This window comes from Chlorocebus sabaeus, chromosome 9, assembly GCF_047675955.1.
Source record: "Chlorocebus sabaeus isolate Y175 chromosome 9, mChlSab1.0.hap1, whole genome shotgun sequence".
NCBI classification, from domain to species: Eukaryota; Metazoa; Chordata; class Mammalia; order Primates; family Cercopithecidae; genus Chlorocebus; species Chlorocebus sabaeus.
This window is the reverse complement of record NC_132912.1, coordinates 13488303-13510504: the sequence shown is the minus strand read 5'-3', so window position 1 is coordinate 13510504 and position 22202 is coordinate 13488303. Positions and strand designations below refer to the sequence as shown.

Here is a 22202-nt window from a genome sequence, read left to right as displayed (position 1 = left end):
GCAACTGAAATTCCTCTTTGCCTTGTAACATAACATAGTCACAGGCTCTGGGGATTGGGACATAGGCATACTGGAGTGTGTCATTCGTCTGCCTGCCCCAGGGGGCGTTCCATACCGTTTCTCAGATTAGCCTCAACAGGGCAGAGTCCCAGATGCCCGCGGCAGTAAGCCACTCTAACTTTCCTTCCAGCTTCCTCCCTTCCGTTTCCTCCTTACGTTTCCTAGGATCACCTCCTAAATTAACTAACTTCCTTCTCCCTAATCCTTGTCTCCAGGTCTACTTTGGGGGAGCCCAAACTAAGACAGTGACCTTGGATAAATTACTTATTTAGCCTGAACCCTGGTTCCCATCTCCACGAAAGGAAAACATACAGTAGTACGTACCTCAGAGGGCTATGGGGAGAACTCTGAGTCAACGCTTTAAAACACCGTGCAGCTTTCCCAGGCGGTTGCCGAAGATGGCGGAGGTGCAGGTCCTGGTGCTCGATGGTCGAGGCCATCTCCTGGGCCGCCTGGCGGCCATCGTGGCTAAACAGGTACTGCTGGGCCGGAAGGTGGTGGTCGTACGCTGCGAAGGCATCAACATTTCTGGCAATTTCTACAGAAATAAGTTGAAGTACCTGGCTTTCCTCCGCAAGCGGATGAACACCAACCCTTCCCGAGGCTCCTACCACTTCCGGGCCCCCAGCCGCATCTTCCGGCGGACGGTGCGAGGCATGCTGCCTCACAAGACCAAGCGAGGCCAGGCTGCCCGGGACCGCCTCAAGGTGTTTGACGGCATCCCACCGCCGTACGACAAGAAAAAGCGGATGGTGGTTCCTGCTGCCCTCAAGGTCGTGCGTCTGAAGCCTACAAGAAAGTTTGCCTATCTGGGGCGCCTGGCTCACGAGGTTGGCTGGAAGTACCAGGCAGTGACAGCCACCTTGGAGGAGAAGAGGAAAGAGAAAGCCAAGATCCACTACAGGAAGAAGAAGCAGCTCATGAGGCTACGGAAACAGGCCGAGAAGAACGTGGAGAAGAAAATTGACAAATACACACAGGTCCTTAAGACCCACGGACTCCTGGTCTGGGCCCAATAAAGACTGTTAATTCCTCATGCGTGGCCTGCCCTTCCTCCATCGTCGCCCTGGAATGTGCGGGACCCAGGGGCAGCAGTAGTCCAGGTGCCACAGGCGGCCGGGGACATAGGAAGCTGGGAGCAAGGAAAGGGTCTTAGTCACTGCCTCCAGAGGTTGCTTGAAAGCACTCAGAGAATTGTGCAGCTGTCATTTATCTATGACCAATAGGAAGAGCAACCAGTTACTGTTAGCAAAAGGGAGCCAGAAGATGGGCTGGAGGGCCCTACCTTGTGAGTGGGGCATCTGTTGGACTTTCCACCTGGTCATATACTCTGCAGCTGTTAGAATGTGCAAGCACTTGGGAACAGCGTGAGCTTGCTGTTGTACACAGGGTATTTCTAGAAGCAGAAATAGACTGGGAAGATGCGCAACCAAGGGGTTACAGGCATCGCCGTGCTCCTCACCTGTATTTTGTAATGATAAATAAATTGATTTTAAATAAATAAATAAATAAAAATAAAACACTGTGCAGTGGGGTATGTAGTGAATCCTCAACAAAGGTTAGCTATTGTTGGAGGGGTAGAAGTCAGGGTACAGGCAGGGACCAGCCTGGAACAGACAGAGGGCAGTCCTCTCAGACACTGACCCTAGAGGTCAGAGGAGTGTAGTAGGGCGAGGGAAAGGTGCGGGAATTACAGGGTTTCCTCTGAGGACATGAATTTTTTCTGTAAGGTGCATCTGCTCTCGAAGGCAGCAAAGTGTGAACCAGCCCTTGGGGAGAATAATGAACATCAGGAATAACATCCTCAAGGATTTTTGAGCTGTCAGAAAAGCCCGCTGGCACTGGGGGACGACATGCTCATCATGGCAGGATCTCTAAGTTCTGAGTTTTCTCCAGCCCAGTGGAAGGACAAGGCAGGCAGGTAGAGGGGCTTAAGTTTGGACATTTGGGGGTGAACACGGTCAATGAAGAGGGTTGAGGGGAGATGAGGCTGCAGAACTAACCTCAGGGGGTCCAAGCTGAACAGAATGAAAATGAACCACTTCAGGAGACTGGTGGCCCCCATGAAGTTAGAGTGTGGGTGTCAGATGTAAAGAAAGGAGAAGACTCAGGGAAGGGGGAGAGGGTGTTGGTGTTTAAGATTTCCAGGGTTAGCTAAGCATGGTAGTAATCCCAGCTACTCAGGAGGCTGAGGTGGGAGGATTGCTTGAGCCCAGAAGTTTGAGACCAGCTTTGGCAACATAACAAGAGCTCATCTCTAAACGAATACAAAATGAAAGATTTCGAGGGCGGAGAAGGTTCACTGCACGGCCATGAGAATGGGTGTCTAAAGTGGAATTAAGGTCAAGGTCATCAGATTTGCACATCCATCATCTAGCACGTGCCATTCCTGAGAATGGACCTTCTCCATCCCCTGGGATGACAGAGCAGGGGCTGCTTTTGAATGGGCATGATTCAAACCATACAGGGGAGTGACACTTCTGGCAGCAGACGATGGCAGTGCTGGATGGCAGGAGCCCTGAATGAGAAGGGCAGGTGACAGGAAGGTGATGTCACTGGAGCTGCTTTGCTGCTTTGGGATGAGCAGCATGTGGAGTATAGAACAGGCAGCCTTTAGTCCCTCTGGGTTTCAGAGGAAGTGGAATTCTTAGGTCAGTGTTCTTCAAAAGCATCAGAATCACCCAGGGAGCCTGGAAAAATGGGGATTCTTAGCATCCCTTCCCCATCACATACACCTCCGACCTACTGGAGTCTTTTCCCATGGCTGCCATAACAAAGGACCACAAGCTGGGGAGTTTAAATCGTGGAGGCTGTTAGTGGGAAGCCGAGGTGTCAGCAGGGCTACGCTCCCTCTGAAGGCTCTAGGGAAGAATTCCTCCTTGCCTCTCCCAGCTTCTGGTGCTGACAGCAACCTCTGCTGTAGCTTGCAGCTGCATTGCTCCAACCTGTCTCGGTCTTCACATGCATGGCCCTGTTCCCCGTGTCTCTTCTGTGTCGCTGCCTCCAAATCTTCCTTTTCTTTTCTATTTTTTTTTTTTGAGACATCTTGCTCTGTAACCCAGGCTGGAGTGCAGTGGCATGATCCCAGCTCACTGCAACCTCTGCCTCCTGGGTTCAAGCGATTCTCCTGCCTCAGCCTCCTGAGAGGCTGGGATTACAGGCGTGTGCCGCCACGCCCAACTAATTTTTGTTTCGCCATGTTGGCCAGGCTGGTCTCAAACTCCTGGCCTCAAGTGATCTGCCCACTTTGGCCTCCCGAAGTGCTGAGATTACAGGCGTAAGCCACCTCGCCTAGCCCAAATATTCCTTTACTTCTAAGAACATGAACCATAGGATTTACGGCGTATCACAATTGAGTATGACTTCATCTTACCTTGATTAAATCTGCAAATATTTTATTTCCAAGTAAGGCCACATTCACAGGTATGGGGGGCAGTCAGGATTTCAACACACCTTTCGTGGGGGACAAAATTCAACCCATTGTATCTGCTAGCTGTAATCTTTCGAGTGAGGCTGGTAAATTAGTTCTTTTTGTTTTGCTCTGTTTTGTTTGAGACAGGGTCTTGCTATGTTACTTAGGCTAGAGTGTAGTGGTGTGATCACAGCTCAATGTAGCCTTGAACTACTGGGTTCAAAATGATCTACCTCAGCCTCTCAGGTAGTTAGAACTATAGGCATGGGCCATCACACCTGGTTACTTTTAAAATTTTCTGTAGAGACGGGGTTTCATTATGTTGCCCAGGGTGGTCTCAACCTCCTGGCCTCAAGTGATCCTCCTGCCCTGGGCTTCCAAAGCCCTGGGGTTACAGGCATGAGCTACCCTGCTCAGCGGTAAACTGGTATTTTTAATAAGCCCCAGTCAGACCTTGCAACCCAGGAGAACCATCTCTCGGACGGAACCAGCAGAGCCTGAGAATAAAACGGGGATGGCTCCCTAGAATGGGGTTCTGGTGAGTCCGGGAGTTGGGGGGAGCGTACCCCCGTAGCTCAAAGCAGTACCCAAGGAAGAAACTCTCATCACTGGCAAAGAAAAGGAGGCATGACTCTGCCAGATGATCTGGGCCAAGGCTGTAGTGTGGCCCTGGATGAAGTAAGGCATCTGTGGCTTACGGCCTCTGCGGCAGAGAACTGCTTCCCAGTGAGCTCGTGGTGGGTGGAGGCGGGGAGGAAGAGCCGGCTCTGAGGATGGTGGCCTCCCACAGACACAGCGGGGATCAGACTCTGTCCTGCCCAGCTACTTGATTTCCCAGTTCTGCCGAGCTCTGTCCAAGGTCTCTTTCACTTTTGTCCTGAGCTCTTTCACTTTTGTCCTGAGCTCTTTTGTCCTAATCTCACCTCTGACGGAGGCTTCGAACACCATTTAGATGCTGATGGCACCCAGATTTACATCTCTGAGCCCCACCGTCACACCAAATTCCAGACCTGTTTCTCTATTAACTTTGGTCTGGAATATCCGGCAGATCTGAGATTTGCAACTCTGAGCCCCACCCCCATACCATCCGGCAGACCTGAGATTTAACATTTCCAAAGCCGAACTCACCCCGAAACTTGTTTGCCTTTCAGCAGTTCTCAGATCAATTATTAGCATCGCTCCTCATTCCCTCCCCCACCTCACCCCCGCAAACTGGAAACCTGGGGGTCATCTTATCCTTCTTCCTCTCCTTCCTACGAGCTAAATCACACCAAATCCCTTCCCTGGGCTGCATTCCCCTTGCTTTCAGTTCAAGTACATCTCCGGGCTTGACTAGTATTAATACCCTCTTAATGAGAACCGTGACCCTGTCTTCCCCTCTGGGAGAAGCCATCCTCCAGTGGTGGGCGCCTGTAATCCCAGCTACTGGGGAGGCTGAGGCAGGAGAATCACTTGAACCCGGGAGGCGGAGGTTGCAGTGAGCCGAGATCGCACCACTGCACTCCAGCCTGGCGACAGAGCGAGACTCCGTCTCAAAATAAATAAATAAATAAATAAAGGAATGCAGGCTAACACGTTCTTTGCAAACTTACTGCAGGGTATGAAGAAAGGACACAAAGACAGGAGAAGCCTGTCTTCGAGGTAGCATCCCTTCTGCATCCAGCCCAAGATTAAAACCCGGAGCAACTGGCAAGCGGAAATGTTAAGAACGAAAAGGGCATCTGCGTAGCGTGCCAACCTGCCGTGCCACGTAAAGTACGGTCCAGTGACCCAAAACATTTCTGCTCCCAAACACATTTGGGAAATGCTGACCTACTCCCTAGAAAAGTTGGATCGGCATTCCTGCACACTGCTGTTTCAGAGCGAAGCCCTAAACGATATCTGAAAGCATTTGCTTTATTTTCATCAGCAATGCTTTAGAAACTCGAAAGCCCGGAAAAAAGTTATTTCACGACGTGAAGCTCCCCGCTCGATGCCAATACGAACACATCCAGGATTGCGGCTGCCATGTTCGCTCGAACATGTGCAGGACAAACAATGCGACCAGCGGGAGAACCGTAAACCTTTTTCCTAGACTTCCTACCACGCACATGAAGTGTTCAAGAAACTTTGCAGGACGTCTCCACATTTCACGAGGCTCCCGTGAACTCCGGAGCCGAGCTAAACAATAGGAAGGACAGATGCTGGGAGTCCCCAAGCATCTAACGCGCCGTTTGTGTTTTCAAAAAACCTCTCCCTGACGCCCAGGCGGCTTTTCCTGGGCTCCTAGCCTCCTGTGCAAATTGTTCCCTTGGCTATTGTCTTCCAGGACGCTCCGCTGCGCACTCGGGGAGCAGGTACAGCGCCCCGCAGAGCGCCGCGCGGTCGAACCCGGCCAGGTGGCGGAAGCGTTCCCGGCCCTTGCTGCGGGGCCCGGGAAAAAGGTGGCCCGGGCGCCAAGGGCGGCTGCCAATGCAACTCGCAACTTTTGAAATCAATCCTTTTTTGCATCATGCAACGGATGCCACCGCTCCTCGGGTTTGCAACCCCCCACCCCTCCCCCGAGACCAATCATTGCCGCGCTCGGGCCTGCACGGCGCCCCCGCCCCCTTCCCGGGCCGCACGCCACCACCCAGCAGCCCGGGCCGCCTCTTAAAGGGAGGTGGCCGGCCTTAAAGGACCCCCGCGCGCCCAGCCGGCGGGAGCGCGGCGGCCCGGCTCCCGCAGGGCCGCGCCGAGCCAGGCGAGCCCCCGCGGCGCTCAGGCGCGGGCCCGGGCCCCAGCCGCAGCCGCCGCCGCCGGGCGCGGCATTTTTATTCAGGCGACGCTTAAGGGAGCCCGGCCGCGCCCGGTGCATTGTGGGAGCAGCCCGCGGCCCGTTTTCGGGAGGAGGCGGAGGGCGCAAAGCGAGCCGGTAAGCGGCGGGCCCGGCGCGGGGGGGAGGCGCAGGCTTAAAGGGGAATCCGGGTCCGCAGGCCCGCGGCGGCCGTTGCAAATCCCCCTCCGGGCCGCCCGGGACCGCCGGGGAGCCGCGCGCCGCCGGACCCGCCAGCGCTGCCTGGAGAGGGGCAGCGCCGGGCTTGGTGGGGCCGCTTTAAAAAAGAAGCGCCGCCCGCGCCGCCGCCGCCGCGCGGGGCCGGGGAAGGAGGGAGGGAGGGCGGGGAGGAGCGGAGGGGAGGGCGGCGGCGGCCACGCAGGGGTTAATTTTTTCGCCCGCCGACATTTTTGTGCGGCGACGGCGGCGGCCCGTGCGCGCGGCGGGAGCGGCCGGCCCGGGGTCCCGGGGCGCCTCCGGGGCCTCCCCCTCTCACCGCGCGGGCCCCGTCGACCCGGGGCGGGTGGGTCCAGGCGTTCTCCCCGGCTCCTGGGTCGCGCGTGCGCTACCCGCCGCTTCCCGCCGGCCCGAACAGGGATGGCCCGGCCGAGGCCCCGAGCTGCCGCCTCCGCCCCGCCGCCCGCCCGCAGCCCGGGCCTGCTGGGCCTTCCGAGGCGGCGGCGAGGGCCTGAGCCCGAAGGTGTCCCCGGGCTCCCTGCTCCCCGCCCCGGCCGCCTCCGACGCGGGCGTCCTGGAGAGCGCGCCCCATTGTGCGGGGCCGGCGGGGAGGTAGGTCCGGGGCTGGCGGGGCAGCGCGCCGGGCCCACCCCGCTCACCGGCTCTCCGGCTACGCACGCTCGTTGGAGGAGAAAAAAAAAAGAACCAAACTGGAAACGTGCCCGGGAAGGAAAGGGCTAAACGTTGCTTTAAATATTCATGCCATTGTTTTAAAGGCGTAAACATGTGGCTGCGGGGTCGCGGGGCACCGTCCCTTATTAATGCAAATAGATCCCCCTGGTTTCCTAATCACTGCACATTTCCCCCAGCACGCCGCCTCCTTCCCATGCCCTCCAAAAATGTAAGAATCTGGTACCTTTTTCATTAGGATGTGAGGCTGATTTGTGTCCTTCGTACCATTTCTAATTTTAAATCTGAGCGCCCTCCTGATACAAGGTGTTTTAAACTCCCCCCCTTAAAACTCTGAGAAGATAGTGTATTAAAAGGAAGTGATCTCCCTACAATTTTCCTCCCCACATTTTTGGGAGCCGGGAGAGGAATATAGATGGGAGGTAGGAGAATAACTGGATGCCTCGTGAGTTGGATTTTTTCTTTCTTTTCTTTCTTTTTTTTTTTCTGGTAGGGGTGAGGCTGTGTTAAATGCGAGGTGTTTTTTGAGGAAAGGACTTCGTTGTTTTTGTTGAAACGCCTTCCAAGTCAAAGTGGTATTCAAACTTTCCCCTGACTCTAAGATGGCTTCAAAATTCTCTTCTCTGTCACTTGCGGCCAGCGCCTGCTCTTTTTGGGCAGGGAGGCTTCTTGGGATCGTGTAGGAAGGCTGACTCCTGTTCAGTTGTTACGTTTCCCACCGAAATCGTTGCTCATCTCAAACCGTGTTTTTGTGAAGACGGTTTGGATTACTGCCCAACTCGGGCTTCTTGAGATTTATATGAGCGATGTGCGTCCCAAGGGATGGAAAACTCTATAAATGGGAGTTATGTTCTTAATCATAAATTTTATAGGGGAAACTGACCTTAAAACTTGGGGTGTCTGTAATTCTAGTCCCAATAAAGTATCTGTCTGGAGGTTTGTAAACTCGAGGAACACATGTTGTTTTTTCCTTTAGCCCCAAAGGCTAAAAAACGTGGGAGTGCTTGTTCCAGAAACCTAACAGTGGTACACAGGGCCGAAATGCTGGTGATTTAGTATAGCTTAATTTATTGTTAAGGTTCTGCAATGAAATGGAATGAGGAGTAGCACATTTTGTCAATGATGTGTGTACTAGTTTGCTGGGCTAGATGTTTGCTTTCTAGGAAATAGCACTACATGAAAACTTCAGAGAACTTTCCAAGCATTCTGCTGAAGAACACAGACCTTGCTGTGTTAAAGTGCCATTGCAGTTTTTAAGTCGTGCCCTTTATAGAGGACTCGTATTAGTTTTGGATTGCATTGTATATTTTATTTATTTATTTATTTATTTTTTGAGACGGAGTCTGTTGCCCAGGCTGGAGTGCAGTGGCTCGATCTCAGCTCACGGCAACCTCCGCTTCCCAGGTTCAAGCGATTCTCTTGCCTCAGCCTCCCAAGTAGCTGGGACTACAGGCGCGCACCGCCACCCTGGGCTAATTTTTGTACTTTTAGTAGAGACGGGGTGTCGCCATGTTGGCCAGGCTGGTCTCCTGACTTGAGGTGATCCACCCACCTTGGCCTCCCAAAGTGCCGGGATTATAGGCATGAGCCACCACGCCCAAGCCTTTTGTTGTATATTCTTTGGACACAGAGGGAAAACGTGTTTTTCTAAAATTAGGATTTAACATCGTGAAGAATTTTGTCCAGTGCATTTACATTAATGTCCTTTTCTGCCAAGTTTGTATTGAGCGTTTCATTTTTCTATGTGATAAAGCAAAAGATACCAAAAGATTTTCCAGAAAAGTCACCTTAGTGAGGGCTGCCACTTTCTAAACCACAGTGCTTCCAGGTTGACATATGAAGTGCCCAGAGGTGCTGTTCTAATGCTGAGTCCTAGAAGAACCTTTGGGACTTGCTGTTCAAGGTGGCATAGTGTCATGTGAACCTGCAGACTGGCCCTCTTGCCACAGTTAAAACCACAGTCCAGATGTCAGGTCTTGCATAGATGTCTGTGCTGACATAGTCCCTTTATGAAAAGATGTATTTTGTCATATGCTCCGCTGTGATGAATATAAGTGGTCTTGATGATTTCAGCCCTTGTCACATTTACTTTTCCCTGTCATGTATTCCTTGATTCGCTGGCAGGTTCCCGTGGGAATTCTTTTCATGGCATCTTTGTGTTTTGGTGACACCCAGGTGGATCCATAAAGAACCCAGCCAACCCGCAGAGGGAGGGGAGGGGCTGAGCTGTGAGGAGAGCGGGGCCCAAGAACCATGTCTACGCGGGAGTCCTTTAACCCGGAAAGTTACGAATTGGACAAAAGCTTCCGGCTAACCAGATTCACTGAACTGAAGGGCACAGGCTGCAAAGTGCCCCAAGATGTCCTGCAAAAATTGCTGGAATCTTTACAAGAGAACCACTTCCAAGAAGATGAGCAGTTCCTGGGAGCCGTTATGCCAAGGCTTGGTAGGTAACCTAGTGTTGCTTTGATGGTCTGCAATCCAATCAGTGAGAAAAAACAGATTTCTCGCCTCCCATGTTGCCTATTTATTTTTTATTAATTTTTTTGCTTTTATAGATTTGGGGAATACACATGCAGTTTTGTTACATGAATATATTACATAATGGTGAAGACTGGGCTTTTAGTGTAGCCATCACCCAAATAGTGTACATTGTACCCCCCTTTTATTTTTTTTGAATTTTTGTGAGAAGGATTAGAAGAGCAATCAATGGTAACTATGTTATGTTCTTGTAACTTATATATAGAAAGTACTTGAAACGCATCAAGAGGGGTACTCTTGAGAGTTTTTAAATTACGGAGTATGCGATTGAGATTGTTATATTACAGTAAAAACTTTTTTACTGTAATAAAACTTTTTTAATAAAACTTTTTTTACTGTACTTGGATGGCAGTGACTGTCAGGAGAGCATTGGGGTTGTCTGCAGGGTGCACTGGGTGAAAAGCGTGTTGCAGGGAGGAGGTGGGACTGCTCCAGACCCAGGACTGGATGGATCTGTTCTTGACCCCAGCTTGTGTTCTGGAACCAGGGCAATGTCTTTTTCTTCACTAAATTCCTGATGTCATGGGTGATTTCACTTTTCCCAAACACGGAGCTTAGAAACAAATTCTGGGCTCCCGGGGTATTGTTTATTCATGTTTCTTGTGCAGTTTATTAAGTACATGGTACAAGATTGTGATCACTTGTGTTTGACGCATAGTTTTGGAGGTTTGGATGTTCTGTAATTACTGTGTGACTTGCTCAGTTTTCTTCCTTTTTTGTTTGAAATGGAGTCTCACTCTGTCGCCCAGGCTGGAGTGCAGTGGTGCGATCTTGGCTCACTGCAACCTCTGCCTCCCGGGTTCAAGCGATTCTCCTGCCTCAACCTCCTGAGTAGCTGGGATTATAGGGGCCCACCACTGCACCGGGCTGATTTTTGTCTTTTTAGTAGAGACGGAGTTTCACTGTGTTGGCGGGGCTGGTCTCGAACTGCTGACCTCAGGCGATCTGCCTGCCTTAGCCTCCCAAAATGCTGGGATTACAGGCGTAAGCCACCACACCCAGCCAAGGTTTCCATTTCATTTCTTTTTGGCCATTATTTTGTAAAGTTCATTGGTTATGAGCCTGGGATCTCAGTTTGAAAACAGTTCCTGCCGTCCAGCTGATGGTCAAGTTTTCGAGAAATACCATGTGGGCTAGCTGGAATTGATGTTGCCTTATTTGTCGAGAAATGAGAATATACTGAGGAAGCTGTTAGATAACTGTCAAGAAAAAAAGCTATTAATACTTAATGCTCAAAAACCAATGAAATTAAAACATTACGGGATAAAGTAAGAATTACTATTTATAGCTTCCTCTGGCACAGTCACTTACTGTCACTCATATTACGTCGTGAATGTCACCCAGCCCTCCTGAGCCTCAGCTTCCTAATCTATAAAATGATAATTACTGTTAGGGGTTGGGTGCAGTGGCTCATGCCTGTAATCCCAGCACTTTGGGAGGCCAAGGTGGGCGGATCACTCGAGGTCAGGAGTTCAAGAGCAGCCTGGGCAACATGGCGAAACCTGTCTCTACTGAAAATACAAAAGTTAGCTATGCCTGCTGTTGTGCGCCTGTAGTTCCAGCTATTTGGGAGGCTGAGGTGGGAGAATCCCTTGAGCTCAGGAGGCGGAGCCTACAGTCAGCTGAGGTCACACCACTGTACTACAGCCTGGGTGCAAGAGTGAGACCCTGCCTCAAAAAAAAAAAAAAAATTACTGTTTTGCATTGTTATACCAAAAATGTTGTGTGTAGGTGTGCCATGTATATCTGTACTTATATGCATAATACATGTATGTGTATACACTCTGTACACATGTATATGTGGTATGTATGTGTTTTTTTGTCCTTTTTTTTTTTTTTAGAGATGAAGTCTCATTCTGTCACCCAGGCTGCAGTGCAGTGGCACAATCTCGGCTCACTGCAACCTCCGCTTCCCAGGTTCAAGCAATTCTCCTGCCTCCACCTCCCAGGTAGCTGGGACTACAGGCGCATACCACCACGCCTGGCTAAATTTTTTTGTGTTTTTAGTAGAGATGGAGTTTCACCGTTTTGACCAGGCTGGTCTCAAACTCCTGAGCTCAGGTTATCCGCCCACCTCAGCCTCCCAAAGTGCTGGGATTACAGGCGTGAGCCACTGCACATGGCTGTATATTTTTTTAACTTTTTTTTTTTTCTTGAGACAGAATCTCACTCCATCACCCAGATTTGAGTACAGTGGTCCACTCTCAGCTCACTGCAACCTCTGCCTCCAAGGTTCAGACGATTCTCATGCCTCAGCCTCCCTCCAAGTAGCTGGAATAACAGGCACGCACCACCACACCCAGCTAATTTTTTTGTATTTTTAATAGAGATAGGGTTTCACCATGTTGGCCAGGTTGCTCTGGAACTCCTGACTCTAAGTGATCCGCCCACCTCGGCCTCCCAAAGTGCTGGGATTAAAGGCGTGAGCCCCCGTGCCCAGTCTCTTTTATGTTTTTAACTTTTTTCTAATTGAATGTCATGTTATCTGGCTTCAGAAATGGTGTTAATTGAAGGGTTAACCAAAATAGCTTTTAAATGTACACACAATTACTAAATGTATCCAAACTAAGAAATGTTAAAAGAAGTGTACCTTAGAACCTGAGACATCTGTTGCCTGGTACCTAAGAGCTATCAAGTTATGATTGCTGCTGTTGCGGGGATGGTGCGGGCGGGTGGGGCTGGGTGGCAGTGTTATGATGCCTTGGGTTGTCTTTCTGATGGAGGAGGTTGGTATTGCTGAAAACCTTCCAGCAGGATTGCCTATTGCCTCCTGGTCATTAAACCTAAACTGCCCAGTCTGGTATTTAACGCTTCCCCGACCCGGCATTTGCCTCTGTTCCCAGTCACCTTCCCTCTGGACCATCCCTCTCTCTTGCCATTTGAAACCCTAGTTTTTCAAGGCCTGTGGGCATCTCAAGCTCACCCCTTCTCTCTTCCTTCTTTGAAATAGGGTTGGTGATTTCTAAACCAATCACTATAGACCAGTGCTGTCCAAAAATACAATGCAAACCACATGTGTAATTTTCAAATTTATAGTAGTCATATTTTTAAAAACCTGATAACAAGAATTAGGTGGAATTAATTATAATCTATTTTATTTAACACACTATATAAAAATAAAATGTCTTTTTTTTTTTTTTTTTTTTTTTTGAGACGGAGTCTCGCTCTGTGGGCCAGGCTGGAGTGCAGTGGTGCGATCTCGGCTCACTGCAAGCTCTGCCTCTCGGGTTCAGGCCATTCTCCTGCCTCAGCCTCCCGAGTAGCTGAGACTACAGGTGCCCGCCACCAAACCTGGCTAATTTTTTGTATTTTTAGTAGAGACAGGGTTTTACCGTGTTAGCCAGGATGGTCTAGGTCTCCTGACCTCATGATCCGCCCACCTCGGCCTCCCATAGTCCTGACATTACAGGCATGAGCGACGGCGCCTGGCCGAAAAAATGTCTTTTAAATATGTGTATATAAAACATTATAATGAGATGTTGGTTTTTGGTACTAGGTGTTTAAAATCAGGTGTCTGTTGTATACTTACAGCACCTCTTTGTTTGTCAGATGCGCATGCAGCCAACCCTCTGCGTGCCACACCGCACTGGACAGCACTAGACCCTATTCTAGTAGACTGTGGTGGCACAGGTGTGAAAGAGAAACCGTGGATAACGGAGCTGCTTTTCAGCCCTGGAGTCGTGCTCAAGAGTCCCCAGTTACTCTGATCAAAGGACTTGCTAAATTTAGAAATAAAGCGCTTTACAAATCAAATATATTTAATTCAAATTTGAGGTTATTCAAATTAACATTTAATGCTATCATTCAGCAAGGATTTTAGTCTCTTTCAGTAGTCCTCCAGTTTAAATGGAAGTCTGAAAGAAAACTGCCTCTTACTGTTTTCCAAAGTAAATAGTAATATACTCAGAATAGCCAGTTGTCGGAATTATCATTTAGGGAGAATCCATTGAGTTAAAGAGTGGTACTTCTATATAAAGGTGCTAAAGAGTGTGGTGAGACAAATTTCTGAGAGGTTGTGCCCAGGCGCTGTTTACGTGAATTATCGCACACATTCTCCTCTGACAAATGAAAACTGATCCAGTGCCTGAAATGGTTGAAACTTGCCATTCTGAACTTCAGTTCTCCATTCCCTAAGCGAGGTCTTCCAGCAAGAGTTTCTGCTTTGTCATCTAGTGTAATAAAAAATCAGCCTGTCTTCACAGCCTATGGCTTTTTATTCAGTGCGATTTCATTTTTGCGGCAGGAAAGATCTGGTGCCTCCATGACCCGCCTCTGTGAGGTCTGCTGCTGTGGTGAAACCCACTGAGGCAGTGCTTCCCGGCTCTTCCGCTTACACAGAGTATTAAAGGTCGTTTTAGTGCGATTCAAATTTGTTTTATACTTGTTTGAAATTCTGAATTTATAGGGTAGATTCAAGCACATAATTTGCTTCCTTTCATCCTAATTCTGGCTTTTTCCCTGCTTTTGGCTGTTGGACTGCAAAGTAGAAGTACAGCGGCCCCCTCTGTATTCCCCCCCTCACGGAATCAAGACAGATTCCGTGTCTGCGGAATCCTCATTGGGGGATTCAACCAACCACAGACTGAAAATATGCAGGGAAAAAAAATGGATGGTTGCGTCTGAACATGTACAGAATTTTGTTTTCTTTTTTGGTCCTGTCATTATTGCCTAAACAATACAGTATAACAAATATTTACATTGCATTTACATCATATTAGGTATCATAGGTGATCTAGAGATGATTTAAGGTATGTGAGAAGATGTGCGTAGGTTATATGCAAATATTGGGACATTTCAAATCAAGGATTTGAGCATCTGTGGATTTTGGTGTCTGTGGGGGTCCTGGAACCAGTCCCCCACGATACCAAGGAACAGCTGTCTTCAGAAGAGGCCAGAAGAGTGTCCTTCTGAGGGGTGTAGGGCTGCTCACTGTGTTCAGCTTTCTTGGTGGGAGTGCTAGTCTGAGTTTGTAAAATGCCTGCGTTACAGGTAATTTTTGAAGGAGTACAGCCTTGGCCGGGCGCGGTGCCTCAAGCCTGTAATCCCACACTTTGAGAGGCCAAGACGGGCGGATCACGAGGTCAGGAGATCAAGACCATCCTGGCTAACACAGTGAAACCCCGTCTGTACTAAAAATACAAAAAACTAGCCAGGCGAGGTGGCGGGCGCCTGTAGTCCCAGCTACTCGGGAGGCTGAGGCAGGAGAATGGCGTAAACCCGGGAGGCGGAGCTTGCAGTGAGCGGAGATACGGCCACTGCACTCCAGCCTGGGCGACAGAGCCAGACTCCGTCTCAAAAAAAAAAAAGGAGTACAGCCTTGTCTCCAAGACAAGGAGTAGCTTATCTTGACTGCTACTGGTAGTCTTGACTACTCTGACATAGACGCCAGAGTGTTTATATACATGCTTGATTGGAAATTTCAGTTGAATTATCGATTGGGATTTGTCCTTTTCATTTAATCTGTGTGTGTGTCATTTTCACTTTTGACTAAAATGTAAAAGTAGTAATAGCATTTTTCAATGTAAAAATATTTTACAGATTTTCTGATGGGTCAATATGTTAATGGCTAAAGATGTACTTAAAATAACTATAGTTAAGATAACCCCAGCTCCATTTATAGGATTCTCATCTTCAAAGAAATTGCATATGGTACCAGTCACATGCTACAGTAATACAGTAAAATAATATAATAAAAATCATACAGTGAAAAAGATTTTTATTCAAGGCATCATTAAGATTTTAAAACTGTGGCATATTGGAGTTGAGTCTTGATGAGTAACATTTTCATTGGTATTTTCCATCCTAAGCTGGATATGTTTCACATTTATTTCAGTTACGCTTCTTGATAGGAAACACATGGCTTCATTGGCAGCCTGCAGTTTCCATAAGTATCTTATGAGCTCTTCCTGCTCAGTGTACTGGTGGTATAAAATGAAATGGCTTTCCCGTTTTATTTTTGGATGCTAATAACTTCCATCTCCACAGGCATTGGAATGGATACTTGTGTCATTCCTTTGAGGCACGGTGGGCTTTCCTTGGTTCAAACCACAGATTACATTTACCCGATCGTAGACGACCCTTACATGATGGTAAGCATGAGCTGATGTGTTTTTGTCACTGGAAGGGCTTATTCGTTTGGTTTGGGTTGTGGCTGGGGTTTTGTATGTATCTGTGGGGTTTTGGTTTTATTTCTGTTACATCCCAACTATACTGCCCCACCCTGCCCAGGCTCCTGCAGTCGCTGACGTCGGGCCTGTCCCCTGCCCGCACTTGGCACTGGGCATAAAGCAATTAGAGAGGAAGCAGGGAAGGCCCTCTGCTGCTGTTGCACCTGAGTACATGCTGTGCGTAAGAACACCTCTTGTTTAGTAGTGTGTCCATGGACTAAGGCTTTTGTCGTTTTCTTCTTTCTTGTACTGTCCCGTCTTTGACATTGGTAACTTCCGTCACCCCTCTGTTTTAGGCGGCGGATGTTACTGTCCTCTGTAATAGGACTGATTCTAAATGTTTCCTTCAAGAAATCAAGGAGCTAGTATCTCATCACAATTAGATGTCTCAACCATTAATTCTGATATCTGGTTAATTTACTCAACCCAGCCACCTGCACACCTACCACTGTGTGATGTGCCGCTGTGCATAGTAGGTTTCTGACCACTGAGTTAAAGTTCCTAGCTATTGATGATGTACTGCTGAACTGTGTTCCCCAGTTGTACACTGCGTAGTTGCAGCCAGCCACCCTTTGATCCACCCAACCTTTAACCCCAATTCCCTCCCACCCAGGAGGAGCCAGTGGAGAGACTGGGAATATCCGGTTTGCTATAAAATGCCAGGTGTTCTTCGTGTGTGGCAAGGACAGTGGGATCAGGCTACACTGTAGGGACTTTATCATGAGGCAGCCACGTGGGGAGTGTTCTCCCTCAGGTACCAGTGGCAAATACCAGATTATTGGAAACCTATATTCCTTCTCCACATCCATCTGTTTTCTCCTCTGGAGCAATACTCTTGAGACTGGGCAGATAAGCCGCAGCCTAGGTCCTACCTGACCAGGTGACAGGGATGGCTAAAACCAGAATCCACTGTTTTCCAGCATCTCCTAAAATGAGAGCACCCAGAAAAGAAGGGGCACTAAATCACCGCCCCCCTAACTAGCGGTTGGCTTGTCCAAGTTGTAGACCACCTGCTGACCTCGTGGAGTGGCTTGATGATACTGAAAGTGCAGTCACAGACGGTTGCTGAGCTGCATTGCTGACTTCCAGGAATGTGTAAGAAAACATAAAGCAATCAATCAAACAGCCATTGGAAATGATAACACTTGGGAGTTTGATTATCCTTAAGTCAGAAGGAAAATTTGTGTTTTCTTTTTACTATCTATAAAAGATAAAACTTTAGATAAGGGCAACTTAACTGTAAATCTCCAGTGGAAATAAAAAAATCTTCATTACCACATTTCTGTTAAATTGCATTTTAAAGTTCCTAATAAAATGACATTTACTGGGAAATGCTTCTCTTTTTTTTTTGAAAACAATTTGACTTCAACCCTGGGTCTTTTTTTTTTAATTTGTTTCTTAAGATGATTTTTCTGTTTATCTCATACAACCTTGAAACTACACAATTTTTTTGTTTTTTGTTTTCTTATTGTTTGTTGGTTTGTTTATTGACAGAGTCTTGCTCTGTTGCCCAGGCTAGAGTGCAGCGGCATGATCTCAGCTCACTGCAACCTCCACCTCCCAGGTTCAAGCGATTCTTATGCCTCAGCCTCCCAAATAGCTGGGACTACAGGTGTGCGCCACCATGCCCAGCTAATTTTTGTATTTTTAGTAGTAACTGTTTTGCCGTGTTGGCCAGGCTAGTCTTTAACTCCTGGCCTCAAGTAATCCACCTAATTCGGCCTCCCAAATTGCTGGGATTACAGGCGTGAGCTATCACACCTAGCTTAAGCTGCAAACATTTCTTAATCCAGGTGCACAAAGACTGTCTTCTTCTCTATAACCACTAAAGCCAGCCATTTTTAGAATCTGTTTGGGATACATGGCTGTTTCCAGCTTTTCTTTAGGAGAGTTGTTTGCAGGCTTTTTCACTCCGTAGCTCTTCCCCACAGTGTCAGTTCTAACCTTGCTTCTCCTCTTTCCCTGCACATACACCCCTTCGCCATCTAAATAAATTGCAGACTTCTGAAATTTAGCTTGAAGAAACTGGTACATTCTTTGTTCTGCACAAGAAAGAGGTGGTAACATGAATGTCTGAGAAAAAAACGAATGGCCTGGTGACTCTGTGATGCAGGAAAGGTCGCCAGTCTGCAAATCATAGAAACTGAGGACCCCATCCCAGTAGCTGCCACTCCTGGAAAGTCCCCAAGTTCTCTGTGGAGTCCGCTTCATGGCTCACTCAGTTTCTGCAGATGGAAAGTTCCCGGTTGTCCTTTCTCACGTTTCCCTCTCTTCCCAGGGCAGGATAGCATGTGCCAATGTCCTCAGTGACCTCTACGCAATGGGGGTCACGGAATGTGACAATATGCTGATGCTCCTTGGAGTCAGTAATAAAATGACTGACAGGGTAAGTAGGAGCCACCCAGCTGCTGTCTGGTTGGTGTTGTCCTGGTGGCATCTCTGGCCTTGGTTAGACTTGGTTTCCCATCTGGAAAACGAGGAGCCCAGGCCATATGGCTCCCTGCACTCCTTCTGGCTTTCCACTTTTTGGCAGTTACCAGTAAATTAAAATGAGTGAGCCTGGCCTATTCATCTCTTCACTTCTGCCACCTGGTCCCTTTCTCTCTCCCCGGTAGACTGAAACCAAGCCTTTTTTTTTTTTTTTTTTTTGAGATGAGAGTCTTGCTCTGCCTCCCAGGCTGGAGTACAGTGGTGCAATCTCAGTCTGCTGCAACCACTTCCCGAGTTCAAGCAGTTCTCCTGCCTCAGCCTCCCAAGTAACTGGGATTACAGGCGCGTACCAACACACCTGGCTAATTTTTGTATTTTTATTAAAGATGGAGTGTCACCATGTTGGCCAGGCTGTTCTCGAACTCCTGACCTCAGGTGATCCACCCATCCTGGTATCCCAAAGTGCTAGGATTGCAGGCATGAGACACCATGCCTGACCTGTGTGTTTTTTAAAATAAAGTTTCATCTATAGTAATGGTGGCTCAGTGTGAATCAGGCACAGCCTTACAGATGGGGGACACGTGGCACTTAGAGGGCACCCCCTCTGCTGTGGCTGGGGATGTCATGGATGTAGATGGTGACAGGGGCCAGGGCCACCATGTGCTCATGCCTCTGTGTCATCGCCTAGCATTCTGTGCCCTTGCTGCCTGAACCTGTTCTTTGAACCAGAGATGAATTCCCGCTTAGATAGACAGGCACTTGTTTTTGTCCCAAAAAGCCCCAACAGTTTGCCCTGCCTTAGAGAAACTTGAGTTTCTAGTAGGCCCTTTCCGGCCCTCGAACATGGGCTGTGGTCATCAGTGGTGCATGGTGGTCTTTGCACAGCTCTGCCAGTGTGGGTTACTCATAGCCTGCAGCCAATCCTTGGTAGGATGGATGCCTACTCCAGGGCAGGGGACCTGTGCTTAAGAAGCCAGTGTTGGGATTCTCAAGGAGCACTGGACAGCTGGCTTCCAGCAGTCATCACACCTAGGGCTGGTCCTGTGCACTGAGTCACAGTGTTGGTGTCTGGGCTTTATTTACACTGTTGTCTAGAATATCTTCCAGCATTGCATAAAATGATTACAATGTGGAATATTTTCTAGCTTTTGTTTTTGTTTGTTTTTGAGACAGGATCTCCCTGTGTTGCCCAGATTGGAGTGCAGTGGTGTGATGAGAGCTCACTGCAGCAGCCTCAGCCTCCTGGGCTCAAGACATCCTCCCACCTCAGCCTCCAGAATAGCTGGGACCACAGGCACGTGCCACCACACCCAGCAGTTTTTTCTTTTTTATATGAAGTCTCGCTCTTGTGCCCGAGGCTGGAGTGCAGTGGTGTGATCTCAGCTCACTAGAACCTGTGCCTCCCAGGTTCAAGCGATTCTCCTGCCTCAGCCTCCTGAGTAGCTGGGATTACAGTTGCACACTGCCACGCCTGGCTAATTTTTGTATTTTTAGTAGAGACAGGTTTTCACCATTTTGGCCAGGCTGGTCTCGAACTCCTGACCTCAGGTGATCCGCCCACCTCGGCCTCCCAAAGTGCTGGGAATACAGGCGTGAGCCACCACGCCCAGTCGCCCAGCAATTTTTACATGTTTTGTAGAGAAGGGGTCTGGCTGTGTTGCACAGGCTGGTCTCAAACTCCTGGGCTCAAGCTCTCTGCCCACCTCGGCCTCCCAAAGTGCTGGGATTACAGGTGTGAGCCATTATGCCTGGCCCCTAGCTTTAGTTAACAACTAGTCCTGTCTAAACTGTCAGCACTTCCTTTAGGATTTTATGGTTCTTTTTGAAAAGTGTAAGCGTAAAAACCTTCTTTTCTGGGTTTTGAACAGAGTTCTTTGACTTTTTATTTGTGCCTTTTTCAACCCTAGGAAAGGGATAAAGTGATGCCTCTGATTATCCAAGGTTTTAAAGACGCAGCTGAGGAAGCAGGAACGTCTGTAACGGGCGGCCAAACAGTACTAAACCCCTGGATTGTCCTGGGAGGAGTTGCTACCACTGTCTGTCAGCCCAATGAATTTATCATGTAAGTTGATTTTTATTTCATATCACCTGACCTGTTCTTCTCTCTGTGTCCTCTCTTTTTAAAAATGGATGTATTAAGGTCGGGTGCGGTGGCTCATGCATACAGTCCCAGACTTTGGTAGTCCGAGGCGGGCAGATCACTTGAGGTCAGGAGTTTGAGACCAGCCTGGCAATATGGTGAAACCCTGTCCCTACTAAAAATACAAGAATTAGCCAGGCATGGTGGTGCAAGCCTGCGGTTCCAGCTACTCTGGAGGCTGAGGCAGGAGAATCACTTGAACCCCAGGGGTGGAGGCTGCAGTGAACCGAGATGGTGCCCCTGCACTCTAGCCTGGACAACAGAACGAGATTCTGTCTCCAAAAAAAAAAAAAAAAAGGCTGGGTGCAGTAGCTCACGCCTGTAATCCTGGCACTTTGGGAGGCCAAAGTGGGTGGATCACCTGAGGTTGGGAGTTTAAGACCAGCCTGACCAACAAGGAGAAACCCCATCTCTGCTAAAAATACAAAATTAACCAGGCGTGGTGGCACAATGCCTGTAATCCCAGCTACTTGGGAGGCTGAGGCAGGAGAATCGCTTGAACCCAGGAGGCAGAGGCTGCAGTGAGCCGAGAGCTTGCCATTGCGCTCCAGCCTGGGCAACAAGAGCAAAACTCCGTCTCAAAAAAAAAAATAGATGTATTAAGATATAATTTGCATACTATACAATTCACCCATTTAGAGTCAGTGGTTTGGAGTATATTCAGAGTTGTACAACCATTACCGGAAGAAACCCCATCTCCTTGGCTGTCACTGTTCACTCCTCCTGCCCCATCCTGGATTCTGTCACTTAGCACAGTATTAGCTTTTTTTTTTTTTTTTTGAGACAGAGTCTCGCTCTGTCGCCCAGGCTGGAGTGCAGTGGCGTAATCTCGGCTCACTGCAAGCTCCACCTCCCGGGTTCATGTCATTTTCCTGCTTCAACCTCCTGAGTAGCTGGGACTACAGGCGCCCGCCACTGCACCCGGCTAATTTTTTGTATTTTTAGTAGTGACGGGGTTTCACCGTGTTAGCCAGGATGGTCTCGATCTCCTGACCTCGTGATCCACCCGCCTCAGCCTCCCAAAGTGCTGGGATTACAGGCGTGAGCCACTGCACCCAGCCAATATTAGCATACTTTTAAGGGTCATTTTTTTTATAGCATGTGTCATTTTGATCCTGTTTTTTAAGACATTTTAGGGTTTTTTTGTTTGTTTTTTGACAGAGTCTCGCTCTGTCCCCCAGGCTGGAGTGCAGTGGTGCAATCTTAGCTCACTGCAAGCTCTGCCTCCTGGGTTCACACCATTCTCCTGCCTCAGCCTCCCAAGTAGCTAGGACTACAGGCACGCCCCACCACACCTGGCTAATTTTTTGTATTTTTAGTAGAGACGGGGTTTCACCGTGTTAGGCAGGATGGTCTTGATCTCCTGACCTCGTGATCCACCCACCTCCGCCCTCCCAAAGTGCTGGGATTACAGGCATGAGCCACCGTGCCTGGTCTGCATTTTAGATTTTTTAATTGAAATATAATTCCCATACAAAATTTCACATAACATAGATTTCAGCTTTTTGAAGTACACAGTGTGTTGGTTTTTAGTATTGACAAAGGTTGTGCACCCGTCACCACTATCCAATTCCAGAACGTTTTCGTCACCCCAAAAATAAGCCCTGTAGCTCACTCCCAGTTCCCTCTTGCTTCCATCCTCTGGCAACCAAGAATGTGCTTTTGTCTCTAGGGATTTGTCTGTTCTGGACATTTTACAGAAATGGAGTCATGCAGCTTGACATGTTGTGTCTGGCTTCTTTCCCGTAGTGGAATGTTTTCCAGGTCCATCCATGTTGTAGCATGAATCAG

General features: G+C 48.7%; 1 protein-coding gene and 1 pseudogene across 4 annotated transcripts in view; both read left to right on the top strand.

Annotated features, from left to right (window-relative positions):
* The first annotated feature begins 423 nt into the window (after positions 1-423).
* Positions 424-1096, top strand: LOC103237908 (large ribosomal subunit protein uL13 pseudogene; annotated as a pseudogene).
* A 4974-nt stretch (positions 1097-6070) lies between these two features.
* SEPHS1 (selenophosphate synthetase 1) overlaps positions 6071-22202 on the top strand; it is a 31653-nt gene continuing 15521 nt past the window's right edge. The window contains exons 1-6 of one of the 4 annotated variants that reach the window (XM_073018725.1): positions 6160-6365; positions 9309-9579; positions 11516-11623; positions 15660-15763; positions 18120-18227; positions 20179-20333. In XM_073018725.1, the coding sequence (XP_072874826.1) occupies positions 9387-9579; positions 11516-11623; positions 15660-15763; positions 18120-18227; positions 20179-20333 (668 nt within the window). In that variant the 5' untranslated portion in view covers positions 6160-6365; positions 9309-9386. Of the gene's footprint in view, positions 6366-6681; positions 7056-9308; positions 9580-11515; positions 11624-15659; positions 15764-18119; positions 18228-20178; positions 20334-22202 lie in introns of those variants that run through there. The other 3 variants (XM_073018726.1, XM_037983339.2, XM_037983340.2) reach the window with 3 other exon arrangements.